This window comes from Rhyacophila brunnea, unplaced genomic scaffold, assembly GCF_057557595.1.
Source record: "Rhyacophila brunnea isolate RB1 unplaced genomic scaffold, BYU_Rbru_1.0 scaffold_8, whole genome shotgun sequence".
Lineage (NCBI taxonomy): Eukaryota > Metazoa > Arthropoda > Insecta > Trichoptera > Rhyacophilidae > Rhyacophila > Rhyacophila brunnea.
In genome coordinates this window covers 38,124,013-38,148,018 of record NW_028233350.1, presented here as the reverse complement: position 1 = coordinate 38,148,018, position 24,006 = coordinate 38,124,013, and the positions used below count along the sequence as shown (strand labels likewise).

General features: G+C 33.3%; 2 protein-coding genes across 6 annotated transcripts in view; one reads left to right on the top strand and one right to left on the bottom strand.

The window, feature by feature from the left end:
• The window catches only part of LOC147064198 (phosphatidylcholine:ceramide cholinephosphotransferase 2-like), a 236,505-nt gene that overhangs the window by 174,165 nt on the left and 38,334 nt on the right, over positions 1–24,006 (top strand). For 2 of the 3 annotated variants that reach the window (XM_085959260.1, XM_085959259.1), the window contains one exon: positions 8,153–8,281. The exons of the other annotated variant lie outside the window; for it this stretch is intronic. In XM_085959260.1, the coding sequence (XP_085815386.1) occupies positions 8,221–8,281 (61 nt within the window). In that variant the 5' untranslated portion in view covers positions 8,153–8,220. The remainder of the gene's footprint in view (positions 1–8,152; positions 8,282–24,006) is intronic. 3 annotated transcript variants of the gene reach the window in all.
• LOC147064197 (uncharacterized protein KIAA0930 homolog) overlaps positions 2,266–24,006 on the bottom strand; it is a 64,777-nt gene continuing 43,036 nt past the window's right edge. Inside the window, exons 5-9 of one of the 3 annotated variants that reach the window (XM_085959251.1) lie at positions 16,233–16,484; positions 15,815–15,977; positions 14,321–15,457; positions 11,154–11,303; positions 2,266–3,216 (exon numbers count right to left, since the gene is read on the bottom strand). In XM_085959251.1, the coding sequence (XP_085815377.1) occupies positions 3,176–3,216; positions 11,154–11,303; positions 14,321–15,457; positions 15,815–15,977; positions 16,233–16,484 (1,743 nt within the window). In that variant the 3' untranslated portion in view covers positions 2,266–3,175. Of the gene's footprint in view, positions 3,217–11,153; positions 11,304–14,320; positions 15,554–15,814; positions 15,978–16,232; positions 16,485–24,006 lie in introns of those variants that run through there. The other 2 variants (XM_085959253.1, XM_085959254.1) reach the window with 2 other exon arrangements.

The following is a 24,006-nucleotide window of genomic DNA, read 5'->3' as shown; positions in this document are numbered from 1 at the left end:
TAAACGATTGTTTCCAAGGATTTCAAGTTGGTGAGAGTATATTCAACCCGGAATATAATAATCTATATTTATATCACGGTGATTTTGTTTGAGACTTTATTTTAAAATATTTTAGGACATACCTAAGAACGATTATTATGTTTTGTATTGGTAAGCTAAAAACTACCCTCAAAATATATCTACGGTTCATTTAGTTAAACCAATGATGGTCAACTCGCATATATCGTCGTTGTTTTGTAAAAAGGGCGAATTAACCAAAATGCTACTTTACAGGAGGAGGATTTTTAACTTTTGACATTTATTTGTTTTTTACCTGTAGATGATTATAAATATCTAACAAGTTTATAAATAAAGCTTAGAAAGAATACTGTCATTATAATAGGTATTATTATATAATATTTTAAAAGGCTTAATATGTCACATTTGCTTTTTATTTCGTAGGTTTAATTAATTTAATTTTAGTCGATTATCGTTTTTAAGTACTTTGCTGTGGAGATAAAAATTCGCCGTTTTTACACAACAAAGCTAGTGGGGTACATTTTGTATTTTCATTAAAATCTCGATTTCGCCAAAATGGTTGATAATAATTGAGTTGCGTAGAGTCATAACTCACATCTTCCAAAAATCGAGTTTTAAGATAATCGCAAAAAAACACCAGAGCACTGTTTTTTGTAATTAGAAGAAAAGTATTGCACTCCCTTGAATATTAATGAGTGAGTTAGTCGAATTACATTATTTTTATTAAAATATATAATACTTAGACACGTCAGTACACTATGAGAAATAGAGCTCCTGATTGGTTAGAAAGGCCTTGATGACAGAACTCACATTATTCATTGAAAAATATGAGTTTACCAATAGTCAACTTTGTCAACGATTTTCACATGGTTTAAGGTGATTTTTGATACTTAACTCATTTTCTTTATATATATTAATGTCTTTAGAATCACTTGGTATATTATTATTATACAAAATTGCAAAATGTCAGTTATGAGTCTAGGCGACTCAATTATACGAAAAATATATACGTTCTTACCTACTTGTACTTGTATGTATGCCCTCATTTATATATATATTTTATTTAACTCGTGAAAAAAAAAACATTAATTATTGTGAATATTGGTAAGTACCTTTGGCGGTATTGTAAAAATAATCAATTCTAACTACTGAACAAAACAATAAAAAAAATATACTTATTTTCTTTGAAAATGGATTTATTCTTTTTATGTATACAATCTGTTCGAATTAAAACATGGTAAGGTTTAACATCTTTAGTTAAAATGTCGCACCCGAGCTTTTTATATAGGCAATCATAATAAAATACAGATACTAAAATTAAATTAACTTAATTGTCTATGTCTTTTCAGTAAAAACACTACTGTCGGCTTTGGACTAAATTAATAATAATTAAATATTACATAAGATGATTTATAAATGTTTTTTTTTGCAATACTATTTGACAAAAATATGCACGTTATATCCTTAAAACAATTTTTCAAAATTCGTTTTGAATTTTAAATACAATTATAATAATTACATGATTATTATACAAAATGAGGCCACACTTGTTAAATAAATTGTTTTCCAAATTTACAATAATTAAAAATAGTTCTTCACTTCACTTCTTTGTCAAAGACACATAATTATTATTATTATTAATAATAATAATAATTAATTAGTAGTTATTAAAATTATAGTTTATTTAATTAATTAATGCAAAATATTATTATGAGATCATTGTATTAGGTATTGCTTCCATAATATGACACCAAAACATAATAATGACATAATTATATATTTTTTTAAATACAAAATATCACACAAATACAAATATCATAATCATTCATTAAGATTTTATTATTTAATATTTTACGTCACGGCTTGCGTCATAATTTTGGCGATCATCCTTTTCTGTTTGTTCAATGTGTGTAATTATAATTATTAAGTTTAAATAATATAGCTTTATGATTGACAAACAATATAACACAAGTTCTCAAATTGAGATATCTACCCAGATAAGAGTTTGACATTCGTAATGTGTTTGTAAAAATAATAATTTAGATACTTTTTTGTTGTTGTTATATTGCAGAGAATAGAATTTTTTCAAATCTATTTATACATACATACTTTATTAATACTCAAAAGGTATTTCTAATACAAAGCCAATAAATAATTTGAAAGAGGAATAAAAGTCAATAGATATTATTATCTTTTGTCGACCATAAAATTAACGTCCAGCGAGTTTCATTTTTTTGCTTCCTTTTTCATCACAAACCCATTTGCTCTCCTATCTAAATTACACAGTCACATTTTTAACTAAATTCGTTGAAAATAGCCGATTTCAGTATTCGAAGGAGAAAATTTTTTTTTATTAGTTTTTACAACCCCCTCTTCTTTACAATATCATCACATATATCAGACCCCATAGGATCTGGCGACATATACGGACGACCCCTTAAGAGACAATGATTGCAGGATGAACGCGATTCATGATAATATTATGGTGTTTTATGTTGGTAATTAAAAAAAAATGTAATTCATAAACTGTGGTGAAATCTTAATAGATTTTTTTGACGATTGGTTGTTTGCCTTTCGCCCGGCACTTAGGCCCATCTCCCGATTCCAAAATGCACATATTTATAAATTAGCTCGTATTTTACATATCAATTTAAATTTTAAATCCACTGACTAGCTGACTAAATTAGTATGAAGGTATTTTTAGATTCCACGCCGTAACTTGGATTCATACCGAGCAATAATAACTGAATATTGTACGAACTCTTTATTAAGTATTTGATATAATTTTGATAACAAGGTTAAACCTTTAAGCATCTTTCAAATTTCATTCCACAAAAATGGCAATGGACACTTTATATTTTTATCCACAAGCACATTAAAAAAATAAACTAATACATTATTATTTCATTCAATTTTATCCAGTTTTACTGCATTTTATCTGTAGAAACAGATTTATTTAAAATTAATAATAAATTACACGGAGGTATTTTTTTATTAATGTTAATCTCAATTGAAAATTATGTTCTAATATAATAATAATATATTACACAATTAGCATTTTTTGTAGGACTTAAGGCAAGTTTGCAATTTAAAGAAGGTTTCGTCTTCTGCTTCTTTTGATGCATGCAAATTTAATCGTGTTCTCCGCAAAGCTCCACTAAAACGTCAGAATGGGTCCTTCGCGGTGGTCCAAAATATCTGAAAATAAAAAAACAGAATTCATTTTTACTTATATTGACAAAAATGAACAATGCCATCTCACGCTAAGTCTGATTCGTAATATCTACGTCTCGTGATAATAATATTGTCTTAAAAATAGTTCACGAATTTGCCGTGTGAATAAAACGCTAATAATGATACAAATTTATCTAAATATTCAACTTTTACAGAATTATTACAACGAACAAATATTTTTCATTACATAGATACTTTTTATAAACTTTAATATTGTCATATTTTAATCCACTTCTTTATTATAAAGACAATCGATTGATAAATCGTTTTATAAAAATAATATCTAATAGAGTTTCAATTCCGGGATCCCGTTTAATTTCTATCACGAAATACTACCATTAGAAATGATAAAATTGCATATATATGTAGCAATCACACCACTCAGCATTACAAGGGTGACACTTCAATATGTATGTTTTGTTGTCAAAACAAAACAACGTAGCGGACACGACGTCAGCATTTCCTCGATCTTAACTAAATAACTAGGGTCTATTATGATTTGTTTAGTTGCGACAATGTCTCCTGTAATGTATGAACTGCATTTGTATAAAAAAGCAAGGACAATCCATAAATCCTCACTCTCATCACGAGTCCGGTCACTCGACACAGTCAACCGTCATTCCACTCGAGTCCAGTCTCTCGATTATATTAACATCTCGGTACATCGCCATTCAATTTAATAATACAGTCAATCTCATCAGTATATCCGTGCCCGCCATTATATGAACACCACTCTGTCATCTATCAATGCATATTTATCTATTCTCGAATCGATAAATAAACACTCTCCTCCAGACATTCAAGCAAGATGACTTTATCTTCTCCACCTCATCATTCCCCAAATATGTCTCATTAAATAATCATTATCTATTATTTGGAATTACACTGGTTACATTAATATATAATCCCTCTAATAGGGTAGATAGTCCACGGATTAAATAAAAAAAATACTTACGTATTTTGTACGATAATAGCTGAGTAGGTATCTATATATTATAATATACTTTACCCCAAGCATAGTGTACTTCGTCCGTTGGGTTATAAAATCTATTTTAAAAACTAAAGTATGTCGGATTTAGAGCGATTATCGATTGCAATCTAATTTTACTTATGATATTTTCAACCTTGACTTGGAAGTATTTGAAGGTAACAACGTAAAATAAGTAAATAGATAAACGAGTGTGAAAACTTTTATTGCAATGGTCCACATAAAAGCGCGTGCAAGACGCCTGGAAAAGTGTGCCATTCTGCCGGGGAAGTCACGTGGTGCAAATGACGAAGGGTTACTCGCTGGTGTGACCTTCAAAGTGAAGAAATAAGGGGCAGTGGAACGCTAAAATCCAAGTCGGCTGTGACGTAGAAACGGAATTAATAACAAGATCGCCATATAAAAATATGCAGGCGTGTTTAACTGCTACACGGCAGACCGCAAGTGGGTTAAGAAAGTATGCACATCTGGAATTACTTGGACTGTAATAATTTTAAAATCTTATTTTATTATGTGGTTTAAGACAGTCACACATTTTCAATCACTATGCGTTTAATCGAATCACTGGACAAATATTAAATCATTCAGTGGTTCACGAGAATGGAACACAGAATAATTAATGGGAACTGAAATACCTAACGGTGTGGAGTAACAGGCAACCGACCTCGAGTGTGGAAGAATATGGGATAAACTTAAACACGTGTCAATAATACGTCGTTCTAAGCTTGCCGTTCGTTCTGACAACTGCTTTCGGTTTATGCACTGACGTTCATTCAATATTGGTGTATTGAATGTTGCAACACACACTATTCCACGTCTATAATGTGTGCTTAATTTTGGTAGGACATTCACACATTTAAAACCCTGCTTCAAAATGTAGTGTATAGCTTGTCTGAATTATGTTTATTAATCTTTTCTGTTATCTGTAAGTTATGTGTTAGTACGTGGCAGGGAACACTAAATTAACGGGAACTGGCTTACCATACCGGTGCAGTATACCTACAGGCTACGGATCTCGAGTGGGAAAAATAATATGGTATAAACGTGTTAAAGAAAATAATATTTTCAATATTTACGTAAATGTAACACGATTTCAATATTTGGGAACAGTATAGTTGTTAGTTGTTTTGATAATATTTTAATTTCGTATTACGTCCAATTACTCAGTTTAGTTTTCTTTTATTATTTAGATACAGGTATTTGATTAAGAAACACAGAGCTGTTTTATGGTTGTTTATGGTTTCGTGTCTATTTTAATATTACATGATAGTATGGCTTTATTGTGTTGGCAGTTTTATATCTATTGCAGGCAAATACATAATGCGAGGAATGATTAGGTATTCAATTATTGAGAGATTATTTGTGAACTGCTTGATTGAAAGGTTTAATTAGGACTACACATTATATATTATAATACAATATAATATGACGAGTGATGAATACTTCATTATCGATTGAATTCGAGGTCCCTTTAAATTCTTCTGACGAATCAATTGCGTCATCTGCGTCAATAAAAATCTCGTCTGATAGGTATACGTTGAAATGGTGGACGAAAATAGTAACCAACACATCGTGATGTACTGAAAAGGCACTAGTCGTCATCCATCCGATCGTAAAGATGGAATGCTAATCTGGCTTAATTTAACATTAAAATTTAATCGATTGAGAATAAAATTCATCCAATTCGTCAGTATTTCGATTTTTCAACATGATTACCTACTCATTATTGAAATAATACCTATTATGTTTGAGTATTTTTTTTATCCATTTCGGCTCAAATACTGATTACGAATATTATCATTAACATTATAAAGGTGTAGATTACAATAATATTTAAAGAAATATATTAATGTGTTCTTAAAAGAGATACGTCATAATGTCATTATCAAACATTTTTAATAGAACTTCGGACTTCAAATAATTACTAAGAATTACCTCTTACTTTTTCTTATAAAAATGATTATTTTTCTTATTAAATACAACAGTATTATGAAACCAAATTGAAATGATAAGGCAAAATTACACTATAAGTTACTTCTAAACACGGCCCGCAATTTTAAAGAGCCTGCATGTTTAACCATTAAACTTTCACGCGATGCCAAAAAACCGTAACGATGTGATTTTTTGAAGCTTCTGATAGGCTTCTCAAACTTTTAGCCGCACCTCACTCCACATACGATAACTGTTAATTTGTGTGTGCGGTGTGTTCGTCGTTAGTTTCAAACCATGTTTGGACATGAGAAATAGTCACATCTCATCCAGACAGTATGGGAGATACAGTCCGTAGGGTGTGGTTGGCAACGGCGATTGTGATTAGTCGTTGTGTTTGCGCGCGGTTATATTATATTATATATATAACGGCTCACCAATTTCGAAATTAGTAATACTTTTTAAATCGTAGATATTGCATGAACACTAAGCAGTAATCACCATGCAATTTTGTATTTATCACTCGTTGAGTCGAGATATTGTTACTTATATTAATATATATATATTTATATACTGTGTCTGTTATATTGGGGAATTCACTTATCTGTGGGTAAATAGATTAGATAACATTTATATAAGTAAAGTAAAAACGAAAGTTACTGATAAAACACGGTCCAGGTTTATCGGTAGCCTTCATTTCCAGAATTACCAATAAAAAATGAATAAGTGCGTGTGTGTAGCGAACACTTGTGACAGGAGTGATCTCTTTGTTTTGCTCTCCATTTTCATAATCGTAATACGGTTTAAATCTTAAGTAATATGGGATAAACTTGAACACGTGAGATTATGTATGTTATTTTATTTTAACGGGTATTCAATATTGATAATATTTGAGGACAGTCAGCGCGCTTTGTGGTCCTTGCCTTTTTTTAGTAATGAAGTGAACCCTTCTTCAAAACTTCAGCCGTAACGACTGGCTTTCACATTTAGGTATATTGTATTGGTATCAACCATTCCAACTTCCACTAAGGTGGTTCCTCACAAAGTGAATTATCAGTTACCAACATAGATATAATACGTATAATAAATACCGACAGAAGGCGATGTTTGAGAAATCCTGGAAATGATTTTGATATCTCACGGCATAAAATAAATGTGAACTAAAAATAAAGTCGCCCATTTTTCACGCAATATACTAAAATTTTGGCGCTTACCATAAGAAAGCTATCAATGCCAAGGCAATTTTTGGCGCTGTGACGTAGATGACGTAGTTTTTACGAGCGAATTGTTCACGCAGTGTTGCCACTCACCGGGGTGCTTATTTACCGACTGACATTTCTGTGTTGCCATCTAAACGAATGAATACGTTCACGTGATATGTTGCTATGGAATTTTAAAGACATTCAAAAATTAATATTAAAATTTAATTTCAAACGATAGAACGGTGCATGTATGAATATTATAGTTACATATTACTGTTCTAATATTCCTAATGTGGAAGTATTGTGTCAACAAACTGTCCCAATGTGTATTAATTTTATTTACATATTACAACTCCATTACAATGTTTTTTTTAGCATTTTTTGTTAGTTCTATACAGGGGCGGATTTACCAGTAATATGGGTGCACCCAGTGCTGACAATTAAATTAAAAAAACTAAAATAGTCGTTTCAAAAATAAGTAATCTTCACTTAATCATATTTTCAATATCTATTAAAATTGCCTAAAGACATTTCTTGATATATTTTTTTAATGTTTGGTAGATGTCGAATTACAAAAAAAAATGTATCTTTTTTATTTTACGTTATTTTGAACATGTAATTAGAAAATAACTAATAAAATATTATAATAATACAAAGTAGGGCTCCTTACTGATTAAATCCGCCCTTCAAATTATTTTTTATTTATATTAACTCACACTGTCGCTATTATTGATAATCTATTAACAAAATGTTTAAACATAATATTGTAATTTAATTCCAGGTGAGTCCACGGCGCTGTGAACATCAGAATATCATACATATCCGCAAAGAGAATCATTCATCGCCGCCATGGAAGTCGAGTCAAACGTGGTCGAGGACTTCTCTCGCCAGAGGATTAGCACGATTAGTGGTGAGATATTAATTTAAAGCACGAAAGCAACCGCCTCTGTATTAATATGGGTCAACAGGGGCGGATTGGCTGGCTGGAAGCCGGGAGAAATCCTGATAGGCTGACGAGTCCCAAATGCATTGTTTTGCCAACTTTTTCAATACAAATCGTAAGCAAAGCGTCATAATATCACAATAAATTAATTCCTAGAGCCTATCATGGTGTATTTATTACATTTCATCGCCCACCGAGTCGCTCAGTATTCAACAATAATGTAATTTTGGTCTAATTCAATACAAGTTTTCTTGGGTCAATCTCAAACCACCAATCCGCCCCTGACAGTCAACGACACGAGACGTTAAGTCACAAGCTAAATTCAATTACAACTTGAAATAATCAACCAGTATCGCAGCGCCCATCTAATTCGTCAATGCATTTTACTTTCTTAGTGAATATGACAAATCAATAATTGCACATTCTTTCATAGGCTTCCTCCACATATTATTATATTATACATACAGCTAATTAATAGATACTATTCTACTGAGAGTGAAATGGTGGAAATTTAATTTAATTACTTAATTCTTATCTATAAGAGTGCATTAATTGATTTTAACCATGTAACAGATTAGTAAGATAAAAATGCAAAAGCCAGTCGCCAGACTTTGGCAGCAGGGACAAGCCGTTAAACGCAAGAAATACAGAATCCCTGTAAATGTCCTGAAACATCACTAAAATTGAATTTGCGTTACATTTACGCAGCAAACTTTAACACATATTATATTTTATGATACGAGGGTGGGTCAATAAGTCCTTAGAAAAGCCGACAGGTGGCGCGACTAGTACTGCAAGCGGTTTGTTTTCATGCAGCGGCACTACCGATTCAGTATGCTGCGAAGTTTCAATCGGATTGGTCGGGTTGCTGTGTGTTTCTCGTACATTTAAAAAAAAAATTTGCTTGTGGAAAATGGAAAAATGGAAAATGGAGAAAATTGAGTTTAGAGTTGTTATTAAACATTTTAATATAAAAGGGTTAACAGCAAAGGAAATAAAAAATGAGTTGGATTTAGTTCACGGCATATCTGCTCCTTCACTTGCAACTATTTATAACTGGTTAAATGAATTTAAACGTGGTCGTACATCAACAAAGGATGAACCACGCTCAGGACGTCCTGTAGAGGTGACTACACCAGAAATGATCAATAAAATCCACGATATGGTGTTAAGTGACCGAAGATTAAAGTTGAGTGAGATAATTGAGGTTACAGGGATCTCAAAAGGTAGCGTCATTTCTATTTTACATGACAAATTGGGCATGAAAAATATTTCTGCAAGATGGGTGCCGCGTTTGCTCACAGTCGACAATAAACGCAGTAGGGTGGTGGCCTCTAAAGCCCTGTTGTCGCTCATGCAACGCAATCCGGATGAATTTTTTCGTCGCTTTGTGACTGTAGATGAAACATGGATACACCACTATACTCCCAAGACGAAAGAACAGTCAAAGCAGTGGATTGCGAAGGCAAACCATGTCCAAAGAAGGCGAAAACCGTAAAATCAGCTGGTAAGGTTATGGCTACTGTATTTTGGGATGCACGTGAAATTATTTTCGTTGACTATTTGGAAAAAGGAAAAACAATAACAGGGGATTATTATGCATCTTTATTGGACCAGCTAAAAAACAAAATTGAAGAAAAACGGCCTCATTTAAACAGGAAAAAAATCCTCTTTTATCAGGACAATGCCCGTGTTCACACGTCATGTTTACGATCAATGGCTAAAATTGAAGAATTGAAGTTCGAATTGGTCGACCACCCACCGTATTCGCCAGATTTAGCCCCCAGTGACTTTTTCCTTTTCCCAAACTTAAAAAAATGGCTAAGTGGACAACGTTTTTTTTCAAATGAAGAAGTCATCGATCGGACAAATGCTTATTTTGAGGACCTTCCGAAAACTTATTTTTCTGACGGTTTAAAAAAAATTGAGAAACGTCTAACCAAGTGTATTGAGCTCCAAGGAAATTATGTTGAGAAATAAAAAAAAATACAAAAATAAAACCTGTTTTAATGCTTTTTTCTAAGGAATTATTGACCCACCCTCGTACATACATAATAAGATAACTATTGAAATCAAGATATTCTTTAACACGTGTTTCAGTTTATCCCATATTTCCTCACACTCGAGAATTGCACATTGTAACAACAACACTCTTTCGGTATAATATGTACATAATATTATTGTATATCTGCATTTTGCATGTACCTATACGAACGAAAATTTCATATCTCTAATATACAATCCCTGCTATTTTTTTAAAACATAATACTACCTTTCAGGTACTGCTCGCGGTGTAAGCAAATGTAATGTGACGTGAGACACGGTATATCCAACTATATACACGAATACGAGACGTAATACGAATAATTACAGCAACACTACATTCATTTGTTTTAAAAATCTGTCATAGAATATTCAATATACGTAAAATATTTCAAAATTGGAACGTTTTTCCGTGACAAACAATGTTACATTAAATAATATTATGATATAATATTATGCAAGTATATAGGAACCAATGGCGTGCGATCCATAGATGCTGTATATACGGAGCATCCCTATAAATAATCGATCAAGTACTATAATTATAATACAATTACGTTTGTATTACACAATTATTGTGTTCCAAATTTTACTTAATTATACCACTTCTAAGGGTTATTTGTATTTATGTAACATACATATTTATAGACCCACAATAGCAAATAGTATGTAATAGATAAATAATTATTTCATCAACAGATCCCCAAAGCCAAAAGTCACCGCACATCACTGATAGGTGCATAATATTATCTCAAAATAGCTCTTATATTAAGCTTTTAATATATTGTATTGTTACCTTTTGCGATACTCCACCAGGGAAGGGTGACGTAAGTGAGAAAAGCGTTAAGGGGCGTGCTCTGCTGTCGCTTGTTTTCTTTCCAAAAGTGGAAGGTCTGCGTGAAACCCCGCATCGCCCACAGAGGGTTGTAAGCTCCGTCGTCCAGTTCTGTTTGCAAACAAAAAGATATTGGCATAAAATTAATTTTAGTTCATTATAATATGGATTTTGAATCTTGGGTAATTCCAAAAAAAAAAAATGGATTGCGGAGCTCGTGAAACATTTTTTTTTAATTTCAGGTGTCCCCCTACCTAAGTGATACATTTAGGTCAGATATCGTTGATTTTTGTCAATCAACAGAGATAGTATAGAAATTTTTTTGAAAGACTCATCTTTGATAAAATAATATAATGTCGTGGATATTGAATAAAATTAGACTATTTTACGTTGTAAAACATTTTATAAAATATTCTTCATTGAAGATATTTGGCAAAGATCTTTTATGATCGGCCTTTTATGATCTTATACTACCGGCTTAATAAACTGTTGTTTTATCATTATTAGAACCTTAGACTATAGATTAGAGCAGTAAAAGTGCAAGATCAATTTTACTATTATTATTTTCATCTATTATATTATTATGTACCCAGTGGCTATTTTCTTTGACGTAAATGACGCAATCGATCCATCAGAATATTTAAAAGGGGCCTCAAAATATATCAAACCAGTCATACAGTTATAAAATCACAAATTGAGTAAGGAATATTATTCAAACCGCTGAAGTTAGTGAGTTAAACCCAGCGGCGATTTCCTTTGACACAAATGACGAAACCGATTCGTCAGAAAATTTAAAAGGGGCCTCGAAACAGTTCAAACCAATCATAATGCAAATTTTAAATTCTACCACAATATTAAAAGTTGCGGTTTTCTCACAAATTAAATACTTATCAAATATTACCCAAAGCATAATAAAAATACCTGTAACTAACATCAAATGGGCCTATAACACATCCACACAAACAGATAGATACGTACTTGTACATAGAAAATAAATTAGTAATATTATTATGTGTCATCAATGTCTTCTTCAATAATAATTTTATAGGGATTAGGGAGGGAGGGGGGGGGGGGGAATAGATACATTGTCATTTTTACTATATTTTTTTTTTATTGTGAGGGGCTTGAAAATCAATCAGTGCCTCGGATATCAACGTCTCTAAACCCGCCACTGTATATACCTATCTAATAATCTTTGAGTGAACGCCTACCAAATAATTCGCAAAAGTCAGTCAATATCATAATAATTATTATTGTACATCCACCCTCTGAGAGTTCATAATAATATGGCAAGTCTTTATGCGGAAATACCCAATTTGCTCTTACTAAGATTACACTATAATAATTACAGGGTACGGATCAATGATTGATTATTCAGATACTTGTGCGCAATGATTTATTTTTTTCACGCAACAAGTTCGATAAAAAAAAACAATATTGTCGCAATTGTGTGTTTGCGAATATAAATCGGCAGCCTTTAATTTAAAATAATAATAAAAAAAAATCATGAATCTGCGCTGTCTGACTGTGACCCCGCCAAGGTCAGTAAAGAACATAGTGCATAAATTCATTATTATTATTTATCAAGTCCAGTTTGTTAATAAATTCACATTTTTGATTGAACAAAAATATGATATCGCTTGTTCAAAATGGCGTCGCAACAATGTAAAACAAACTTCTCACAATCTTTTGGTTTCTACAGGTTGAGTTTATATAATATCTTACTTTACTACATACACAAATCAGTGGCGAAGACTGACTATTGCACTGAGGTAAACAACTATGCATAACAAAAGAAAGTCATAATCATATAATATCATAGGTATTTTGTTATGCGATGTAACCAGTAGCGGGCTTAGGGACGTGGATAGCCGAGGCACTGGCAAATTTTTAGCCCACCAACGATGGTAAATAATTAAAAACTAAAAATATTAATGAATTTCCTATAAATAAAAATAACTATTATTAAAGAAGACAGTGATGAGTGACTAATGACACTATAATATAATAGTTAGTACCTATTAGTAGTTTTTTTTTTCTGTACAAGTGGGTATTATTTGTTTGAGTGTTTGTGTTATACACTCCTTTGATATTAGTTGAAGAAATTTTGTCACGCTTTGGGTAATATTTTATATACGATTTGTGAAAAAAAACGCATCTCTTAACGGCCCACGTGCTCGTCGTAGGTCAAAATTGAGTTTTTATTGTATTTTCAAACCATGATCCTGGACACTCCTTAAACGTTGTAGATAATCTATTTATATAATTTTGAAGCCTTATTATCCTTTATAGTTATTTTAAACATTTGATGACTGCATAAAGTATTTTTGTTACATAAAATAGTATTCTTTTAAACCTCTCGCTCTAATGTTTTAGAATATAGTCATATTTCGGTATCATTAACTCAATTTTGACCTTCGACGAGCATGTCCCCCCTTAAGATTGTTGCATAAATTAAAATTTATATTATGACTGGTTTGAACTGCTTCGAGGCCTCTTTTAAAATCTTCTAACGAATTGGTTTCATCATTTGCTTCAAAGAAAATCACTGCTAACTTCAGCTGCGCTAAAAATATAAGATGTTCGTACAAATATTGATCACGATTGCAAACCCAATAATTGCATAGTTAAGTATGATAACGATCTCATTTGTTTCTCGCGTTATTTAACGTTATTCATATTTAACGCAAAAGTTAAATAACCGTTCAGTATCAGTAGCTGTAAATTTTCAACTGTGATGTAGTTTATAGTACGTCTCATCTAATTCAGTGTATTATCGCTAATACGGCAGCGTGTTTTTTAGAATTTGATAGCGGACACCAAATTGATCAGTGATCACAACTACAAACAAATTCAATATGTATCAATTTATTAATTAACTGACTCCACTATAACAGTTTTGAATATGAACGGTTTGTTTCAAAATATGTATTATTTTACGATTATTCTCATATCACCTTGTACGTAAAAATCGATAAGAAAGATAGGGTTTTTTAAACGCAATATTTTTTTAAATGATGAAAGAATTTCTATAGTAACTTCAAGATAAGATAAACTTAGTAATAAAAAAACTAAGGGTCAAAACTTAATTAACAGTATGAAAAAATAAACAATAATAAAGTTTTTACCATTTGAATTTTTCTTCGGGATGTCGCACCAATAGTAAATATCGGTTCCATCAGGAGTGGTACGTCTCGGAGGCCTCAGGGCGGCAGCGCCAGAACCCCTGCGACCTCTGGGCAGTGTGCAGTATCCCTGAATGTCTCTGCGCATAACCCCAAGAGATACCGGATTCTCGCTCTCATCGTCGCCATCATTTCCATTACACTCGTCTTCCACCAATTTGCCAGCCACCAGAACTATCTCTTCTTTTTTCGTTTCACCAGCGGCTTCTTTCGGCTCGATATTTTTATTTATCTCTATGGTTTTGGGGGTCTCTTTCACTTGGGTGTACGTCTCTGTTGCTATAACTAGTTGGGGCTCTTCGCATTCCGCAGGTGCAAAACGGTTGTCTGGTATTGTGTAGTTGCTGATTTCGTTGGGTAATTCTTCTTTTCCATTTACTGTTATTATTGAAGCAGGGTCCAGATCGCATATGCGTCCAATTTTTATTTCTTCTATCATTTTCAGCGTCGGCTCTCCTGATCCTTTTTCATTGTCCAAGGGTTTAACATCGTTGAGAGAAGTAGCATCATCTGCCAGCTCGTATTCGTCTTTATTTTCAGTTTTGGTGGGTTTTATTACTTTGACTCCTTTTTTAGAAACTTCACTAACGGACGGAGTTTTTTTCGTTGCTTTTTGTAATTTGTTCGCGTTTCGCCTCTGTGTCACTGCACTGATGAAGGGAATTTTCTTCTCGACCACCGGTTTTTGTGTCCCCCGAGCGGGTGTCCTTTCAATGCGTGGAGTAGTTTTCGGTTTAACAATTTCCACTTTTGCTTTCGTTTCTTTTGGCCTTGTAACTATTCTGGGTTTGGTTTCTTTTGGTTTAACGCTTGGCGCTGGTTTGGTTTCTTTCGGTTTGATCTCCTTTAGTTCGATGGGGGGTTGGGCTTTTAGAGGAGGCGCCACGAGAGGGGCAGCGTCTTTGGGCTTTTCCTTCTTGGGCGTGACGTTAATGAGGCAGGCAGGGGTCTCGTTGGCGCAGTCGGCGTCGCGGCGGTAGACGTCGGACATGTCTCCCCAGGAGGGCGACGCCGCGCAGCAGCCGCGAGGGGCGACGCAGCAGCGCGGGGGGGAAGCGGGACGATTGGAGCTTGCTTGCTCTACAACAAAATAAAACAGAATGGGATTGAACGAACCGCGATGCTACTGTATTACAAATCAAACTACGTGAAGGGAGAACAAGATACTAAACTGATCGAGAGAAAAAAAACAAATAGAAACAACAAAAGGGAATGTCGTCCTGCTTCCGCCCCGCATTTTAAAATTCATTGATTGACACATTTTTTTTTTCATTAAAAAAATACGATTTTTTCCAGTAGGTAACACTCCGTATAATGTTGTTTCTACCGGGATGAGGTTATGGTGTGGGTATCCAGTATTTTCTACGCTACTGGCTAGTTAGTGTTGTGCTGGGTGTATGCTAAAAATGTGTTCTGCGTTTTTTTTAATGAACCTACCGTCTCTAAGATCTCCGGCTTCGATCTCTGATACGCTATTGGCCAATGAGTCCAGGCCTTCGTTCTCCGATCTGCTCTTTGAACCGGCTGATTCATAGTTCTTCGTTTTCCATCCACCCCGAGAGAAGTTGTTCAGGTTGGAACTTGGATCGCTCAGACGCCTCTGAAAAAGATAATATTTGCTAATCTTGAGTACACCGATATAAAAAAATAATCCGGTTAATCTATAACACAAATAAAAATGATAACGTCAAAGCGACATTAACTATATGGGAAATATTGACAATATAATCATTACGAAAGACAAGCGTGTTTATTTTTTATCTGATCAGATTAAATATAATAAAATCGGCTTTTGAGACAGGGAATATAAAATATCCTCATTTCAGATTTGTAATATTTACGCTTGTTTCAATACCTGGTGCCTATACACGTAGAAATCGTCAGGATCCTCGTCCCAGTCGCTGTCCCACATGTCCGTGGCACAGTAGCCAGGCTCCGATGTGGGGGTCTCAGCGCCTGACCCCCGGGGCCGTGTCACCGCCATCTCGGCGTGTCCCTTTCCCTGGGGGCCCTTCATCCGCACGAACTCGCAGCGCTGGGTGCTACTCACGCTCGCGAATAGCCCAAACGTCATGCGCTGTGCCACCTTTGTACTCAGCGAGGATTGCTGCAATCCAAAATAATATTATATTCATTATTAATATATTATAAATGTAAAAAATCAACAGTAACTAATTAAAACTAATAGGTAAACTAAAATTTACTTGTTAAACATAATAAGTACATAAGTAGTAAACACTAATTAGATTGTGTTACCGCCAGGGAAACGATGCCAAAAGCAATATATACGATATATCAATATGTGTTGTAGTAAAATATGGCCGAGCGGCCACGCGTCAGGTTTATAATTTCATGGGTCCCGGGTTCGAATCCCGAAGTTTTTCAATATGTCATTGGACACAGAGTATAGACCTAATAGGCTATCATTTCTCCTAAAAACAAAAATCTGTTAATATCTACAATCTACAACCTTCAATCTGTGGAGGACCATATATTATGATCTTACTAGGATCAAACATGGTAAAAAAAATAGCAGACATATCCAATGTGTCTATCGTATTACAGGCCCATAGAAATTGAGTGATGAAAATGTAAAAAGTATAGGTATACCTATATTCAGTTGTAATATGATATTATTGCATCAAGATTTCGAAGGAGTAACATAAACTCTTCTTACTTTACGCCCCTAACCAGTTTACGTGTAAGTCGTTTTCAAATTAACCTTGAGGAAGCTCTTTTGAACTAGTCGTATTGCATCACTCACGGTCTACCTACAGGAGTAAGTGAAGGAGAAGATGTAAATCCCACGCTTAAGACTGAGGTGAAGTTTCCTCTTACAATAAATGCAATAAGTGCCCAAAAGAATACCAATAATAACGTTTGTTTAAGTTGAAGAATGACAATGGGAGAGTGTGGTAGATCACTGCCCGTTTTCATACAGGATAGTGAATCATACCCATGGCCCCCACATCCTGAAGCGGGCCCCCAGGCCAGGATCTTAAATCCACTTGAGTTATGAAGTTTTCGAATATCGACGACACACAATAATCAAAATTTGCATCATATGATCACATATTTTATAATGTTATCTAATATTCTTTAAGTAAAATTGTGCAGGCGACTTTTTTACCATTAGAGAAAAATTGTGATGACTGTTTATCTCACTTATAAGGTAGACGCGCCACGCCTTGGCCCCCCAGAGCCCAGGTCCCCAGGCTAGAGCCCTGTCAGCCCCCCCCCCCCCTTGTGGGGGCCATGATCATAACCTACTAACTACTTGTAGATTTAGACATGCTTGTTGGATAGTATCAACAACAACGAAAATTGAGACAATTTAATGTAAAAATATCGCATGATTACAACAATTATTAATAGTATAGACACTTTTCACCATCGTCTGTCATGTTTTTTGTTTCTACTAAGAATTAACAATAAAGGAAATTGATTTATTTTATAAAACTCTCGATAAAAACACTGCCATTACCCATTAGACATACCTATTAGTAATGAATTTCTTCCTAAATGCAATTTAGTTTTAAAAATACGAAGTGGTTAAGTGCAATAATTTAAAGGTGTGTGTTATAGTAATTATTGATATTTTTAACCCATCGGACGTGACGAATAAGGCACACAATCGCTCGCCAAACACTGGGAAAGCTGTAGGATAATAATATAAAGGAGATGCTGGTTGTAAGCGAATCTATAGTAAAAATTTAATAAAATATGTATTTTAATTTTACTACTTATATAAGAAATAGTTTATATTATTCGCATAGTTTAACATTAGTCATTTGACCGTCAATAGCAGAGAGCAAAAACAGGTGATCATGAATCATCGTATAATTATTATTTAGAATTACGTTTTTTTCACATTTACTCTAAAAATATAACATTCACGGTCTATATAATTTTAGTCTTATCACGCCTCAGCTATTTTAAAACGTAGACACACTGTCAAGTAAATACGTAAGTAGGTATCTACTTTTAAAAATATATATAATTGTTTACGATGTTTTATTTTAAGTAAAAAGTAATCTTTATAAATCTATCATTTACTTAGTTATATTACTAATAATAATAGTATATTCACTGACATGTTTTCTTTTTAAGTACATACGTAAAGTTTTTTAGTCATCCTTACACGATTTAAGAATATTTTCATCCGACGCCATGACAAAACAAATCGACGTGCGCACACCTCGACTTTCGGTCTCCGATTGGCGACGAGTGCGTAATTTCGTCGCACCTCAGTGTTGCCATCTTTTCAAAGTGGAATTATAGTACAGAGCCTACAAAATTTTAGTATTTGGGGGGAAAATATAGTACGCATTGTTATATTGTGTTGAAAATGTATAGGTTTTTTGTGTCTCAGAAAAAAAATAACGGAGAATTTGATAAACTCCGAGACCCCTTTTTATTTAGGTAGGTACATCTTCCGACCAAAAATGCTTACCTAAGACTTCAAAAAATTTAATTTTAAACCAATCAAGGATTTTTTTTAATACGTTTTGCGAGTAATTTTTTTTCCAAGTACTCCAAATTTTCTTATATTGAGAAATTATAGTACTTTGCGCCAATCTATCGAACGAAAATATCGAAATTTTAGTACTTTTTCATGTTTTTTCCGATATTCAAAATTATAGTATTTTGGGCGTACTATACCTGTTTTATATCGTACATAGTACGCGGACCAAAATTATAGTACAAACACTATAATTATAGTACGGTTGGCAGCACTGTCAGTGTTGCCATCTTTTTCTATTCTGATTATAGTACAAAGGCATAAAAACTATAGTATTTCTGAAAAATATATAGTACAGGAACATTTTTCGTCTTCAAACCTTTAAAATTATAGTATTTTGGTATATTTGGTATAAAATTATAGTATTTTACATTTTTCGCGGAAATAAAATTATAGTATTGTACTATAATTATAATACGGTTGGCATCACTGTAGGCAGGTAACTTTTAAGTTCTATAATTATATTCTAGTATATTTACCTGTTGATATTTTTAATTTGAAAGTCTTATCATCTATTGTCAATTAACTAATGTTTCTCTAGTTAATAGTTGATACAATATAGTCATTTCTCCGTTATCTTAACAGTCAGTAGACGTCATATCATTAGTGCATTGAATGTAATATTAAACTATCTCAATAATATTTATCAACAGTATTTATACATGATTCATGATGAAATTTATAATGATTTATGAATAATCGGTCAATCGTTCCTTTATAATATCATGTATTTCATATACATCGCACAAAAGAAAATAGTATATTATTCAATTATTCAGTGGAACAATTTCAGAAAATGAATTTACATGTCAAGGAATTTGTTAGATGTCGGTCGGTTTAATTTAAGTATGTACACTGATTAATTAAACGATTGTCACAGGCGACATCATTCGCTGTAATCACTACATTCGCTTGTTGCATTGACGTCTATATTACTTTGTATTCTTAAAACTAGATTACATAAATTAATTCACGCAAATTTAAATAGAATTAAATATAATCATTAGTGTTTCCTCACATTACCCGAAATGATAAACTGTGAAATTTTACGGTATTTTTTTAATGCAAGACAAAATGTAAGATAAACCACCGTTTCTTCCACAGACCGTTAAAACACGCATGGTTACATAATAATATATAATATGTATTACAAACGTAAACAGTGCGTAATAATATAAGCGATTTTTCTTCTAATTTTCTCATTTACAATCCTTCTGAACTAAACAGTATTAAAGTACATTAGTGACGAAATGATCTGACGGTGCAGACTGCAGACGTACATACTGTAAAAATCTCAGAGTTATAATACAAAAGAGAGTGTGTATTCTTCAGTTATATGAAACCGTGTTTCTTGCGTATAACGCATAGTAGAACCTCAATTTTATTATTACTAACTAACTATGAAACGTTATGAATATAAGCGTAGCAGAGGACGGCGCCGCATTTAGTGGCTTAAGAACCTCCGTGATTGGTACGAGTGCAGCTCCACTGAACTGTTCCGGGTAGTAGACGACAAATAATATAAGATCGCCTTGATGATGGCCGACCTCCGCTAGGGGATGGCACAATAAAAATAATGAAACGTTATACCATCTTGTTGCTTCTCAGCACGGCTACCAAGTTTATTTTTCTACTAAATTAACTAAAAATAATTACCACTAACTTTACATTTAACACAAAAACAATAAATTTCAGCAATACGTGCTCGCAGTTTTTGAATGAATGCAGTCATTCAAACCGATATTTACCGGTGACGTGTACAAAAAATATTTAATTCAGCAATAGAAATTCTATCTTACTCTAACGCATATTGCGGAGAATTTAAGCGTGCCGAATGCTTTCTCACTCGCACTTATGGTTCGTTTTTTTCAGGCCTCATTTCTTCATTTTTCATCAACTAAAGACACTCATTTTGTAGCGCAGGCGCAGTGGCGCATTCGTTTATGTACCTATCACTAGTTATTTTGTTAGTGAAATTTAAATATATAGTTTATGTTGATAATAATTATATTAATAAGTAATAATAAAACCGATAAATTAGGATTGATAATACAATTATTCAAAATATTTATTATCTTATCGTTTCGGTTCCATAGTTCAAAGAAATATTATGAAATGGTTTGAGACACTAGGCACTTGTCGCGGATTCGATGCGATCTGGCAATAAAAATATTGAAAATTTATTTCTGTCGCGATATCAAGGTTTTTCGCAAAGTGTTTTCTCGCAACCGAAAACCTTGAACGGGAAATGATAATTAGAATTTTCTGCTACATGACCCGATTGCCTGTCACTGTCTGTTGCGGAAAACGATTTCGAATATTGTTTGACACACAATTTTATTATAAGGTATACGGAAAAAAATGCACAATTACATAGGTATATTAATAGTATTCGGTCATAGCTGTGGACAGTCATTTCGTTGTTGACATCATATTTATCATGTGACACAAAAAACATACAAGTCTCGATTATTTAATTTTCAAAAGTGACTGTGCAAATTTAAACCACAGAAAGAATGATGTATTCATTGTGAGCAATTTGACAGAAATACGTTTCAGTTTTAATTAAATTTCAGCATAGTTTTAACAATTGGACTTGATTGGGATTATTAAAAATAACATTTTTAAATAAACAATTGTGATGTGTATACCTATTACAGACATATCACGAATTATCAAATTGATAACTTAGAACAGCCCAGAAAACTATATATTGGTAGGTACATATAGGAAAATCATGGACTGACTAGGATTTGCACACGAATATTATGGTACGTTTACATTTGACATTTATATTGTCATATTTACGTATGACACCATATTCACCAAGTGTAAACAGTAATTATATTTGTACCAGCCACTTATTTTGCGTGTGTCGACACTCACCTGTCACTTATTCAATCTACTTATATACGCAAATGTAAACACCGCGTATTCGACAATTCCGAACTTGCCGCGATATATCACCGAAGTTGGACTCCCGTCTACTTTTATATCAAGTACCTGACACATTATTCGTAGTTTGACAGGTACCTAGTGAATTGCATAGGTATATTTCTAAAACAACGGACAATCAATTATCATAGGTACACCATGAATGTATGCCCAACGTTTACGTTAATAAATGTACTGTAGCGATCTGTCAAAAATCATAGACATTGAGAAATAAATCGGATGTGCCGTGTTCTATGGATTTTGTTCGAAAATAAAATATCGCTTTTTCTCGGCACATACGATTAATTCTGATGCACTCTGTGAAGAAAAAATGCGCTTCAAATGGTATTACCTAATTCATTTTGGCCCACACCTGCACTCGTAATACGATAATATTATATTGAATATGCAATGACGATCAAATGCTAGATATCGCAATGTTACTGTTAATCGTTCTTCTACACTTATGGCATTTCTAAATTGTGTGTCTTGTTTTTTGGCAAAAGGTCCAATCTTGCAAACTAAAGTTCACAAATTGAGTTGGATCTTCGATTTTAAACTCTGACATTAAACGGAAGGCACCTAGTTCTTCTCGTCGCTGAATCCATTCCCGCACCCATCTAGACCATTTTTTCCTCCTTTTTGTTGCCAAAAGACTTAAAATAATAACACTCGCTGCTTTCTTTTTTAACATTCCCATATTGACAACTGACATAACCTTTTTGAGAAGTATACAAAATAAGTGTCCGAATAAATTACAATATCATATGTAAACACCGCATATATTTATTCCAATGTTGCCATTGAATAAAGTGTCGAGACTTTATTTCAACGAAAAGTATACCAGAATTTTATGTCAGATCCATGCAGGTGTAAACAGTAAGTGAAATTTTATGTCAGACACATAAAATAAGTATAACGGTATAAGTGTCAGATGTAAACGTACCTTTAGACTTGCTGGACGCATGCTTTCCATTAACCATATTGTATAATATAATATGTCTGTTCAGTGACGTCCCTAGACAAAATGCCGCCCCTAGGCAGCGCCAAAAGGCCATCCCATTTTTTATACAGTTTTTTTATCATCTTTCCATGACATATATACGCCTAAATCTAATTTAAATACCTTCTCTACTTCAATAAACAATATTGCGGGTCCACGGTTTTCAGATACATTTAAATATACACCTGACAACTTTCAAAACTCGCGAGTGACTGGCAAAAATATTTGGATAAATTAATTAGCTAACTATGCACCTATTTATAATTCAAATATAATTCTCAAATCTGCACGTGTCATTGGTGGTCATCAAGGATGTGACGCCCAAGGACAACGAAAATAAACTAGACATCGCAAACCCGACAAAAAAAAATACAATAATGTTAAACATGTTAATTAATAGGTACATTCTGTTTCCAACCAGTGAGCTGATTTTTTTAATGGGGAGATATTTTTGTATTTACTAAGTTTAGGTACCTATTTCTTTATATACTCGTACCTAATGATTCTTCTCGATTTGCCGCCCTTCGAGTAACTGCCGCCCCCGGTAGGTTTCTAACGCCAAGTGTCCCCACATTATGTACCTATATGTGCATAATGTGGGGACACTCCCAGAAGATGTGATTGGCATCGTACGATTCATCGCATAACCGTATGTCTGAATTCTAGTAGGCCAAGTTACCAGAATTTTGTGGTGACACCACAGTGACCGGTTAAGACCAATTGTAAGTGTTGAGAGATAGCCGTCTAATAGAATAATATAACAATATAATTAATAATATAAGAATAAAGAAGTACGTGTCGAGACCTAGCACTCGCTGCGCCGATGCTAGATACCCCCTCTTACGCCGCACCTGTGTGCGACGTGATACTAATTAGTTCTCTTCGGTTAATTGTAACGCGCGCATATAAAAATGTAATCTGTTATAATAATTCTGTATAATAATATTCATGAAGTTGAATATAAATAAAGTCAATCGTATATTAAAACTACGTTGCTTATTTACGATCCTCAAAACAATCCACTATTCCCAACAGTAAGGAATCAATACCATTATTTTTCCACAGAAATTACAAATTTCCAGGAAATAAGAAACATAGCATACTTAGTATGACATGATGTTACCTTCTGATTCCATATCATTGAGTTAATTGAGTAGATACGTAATTGAA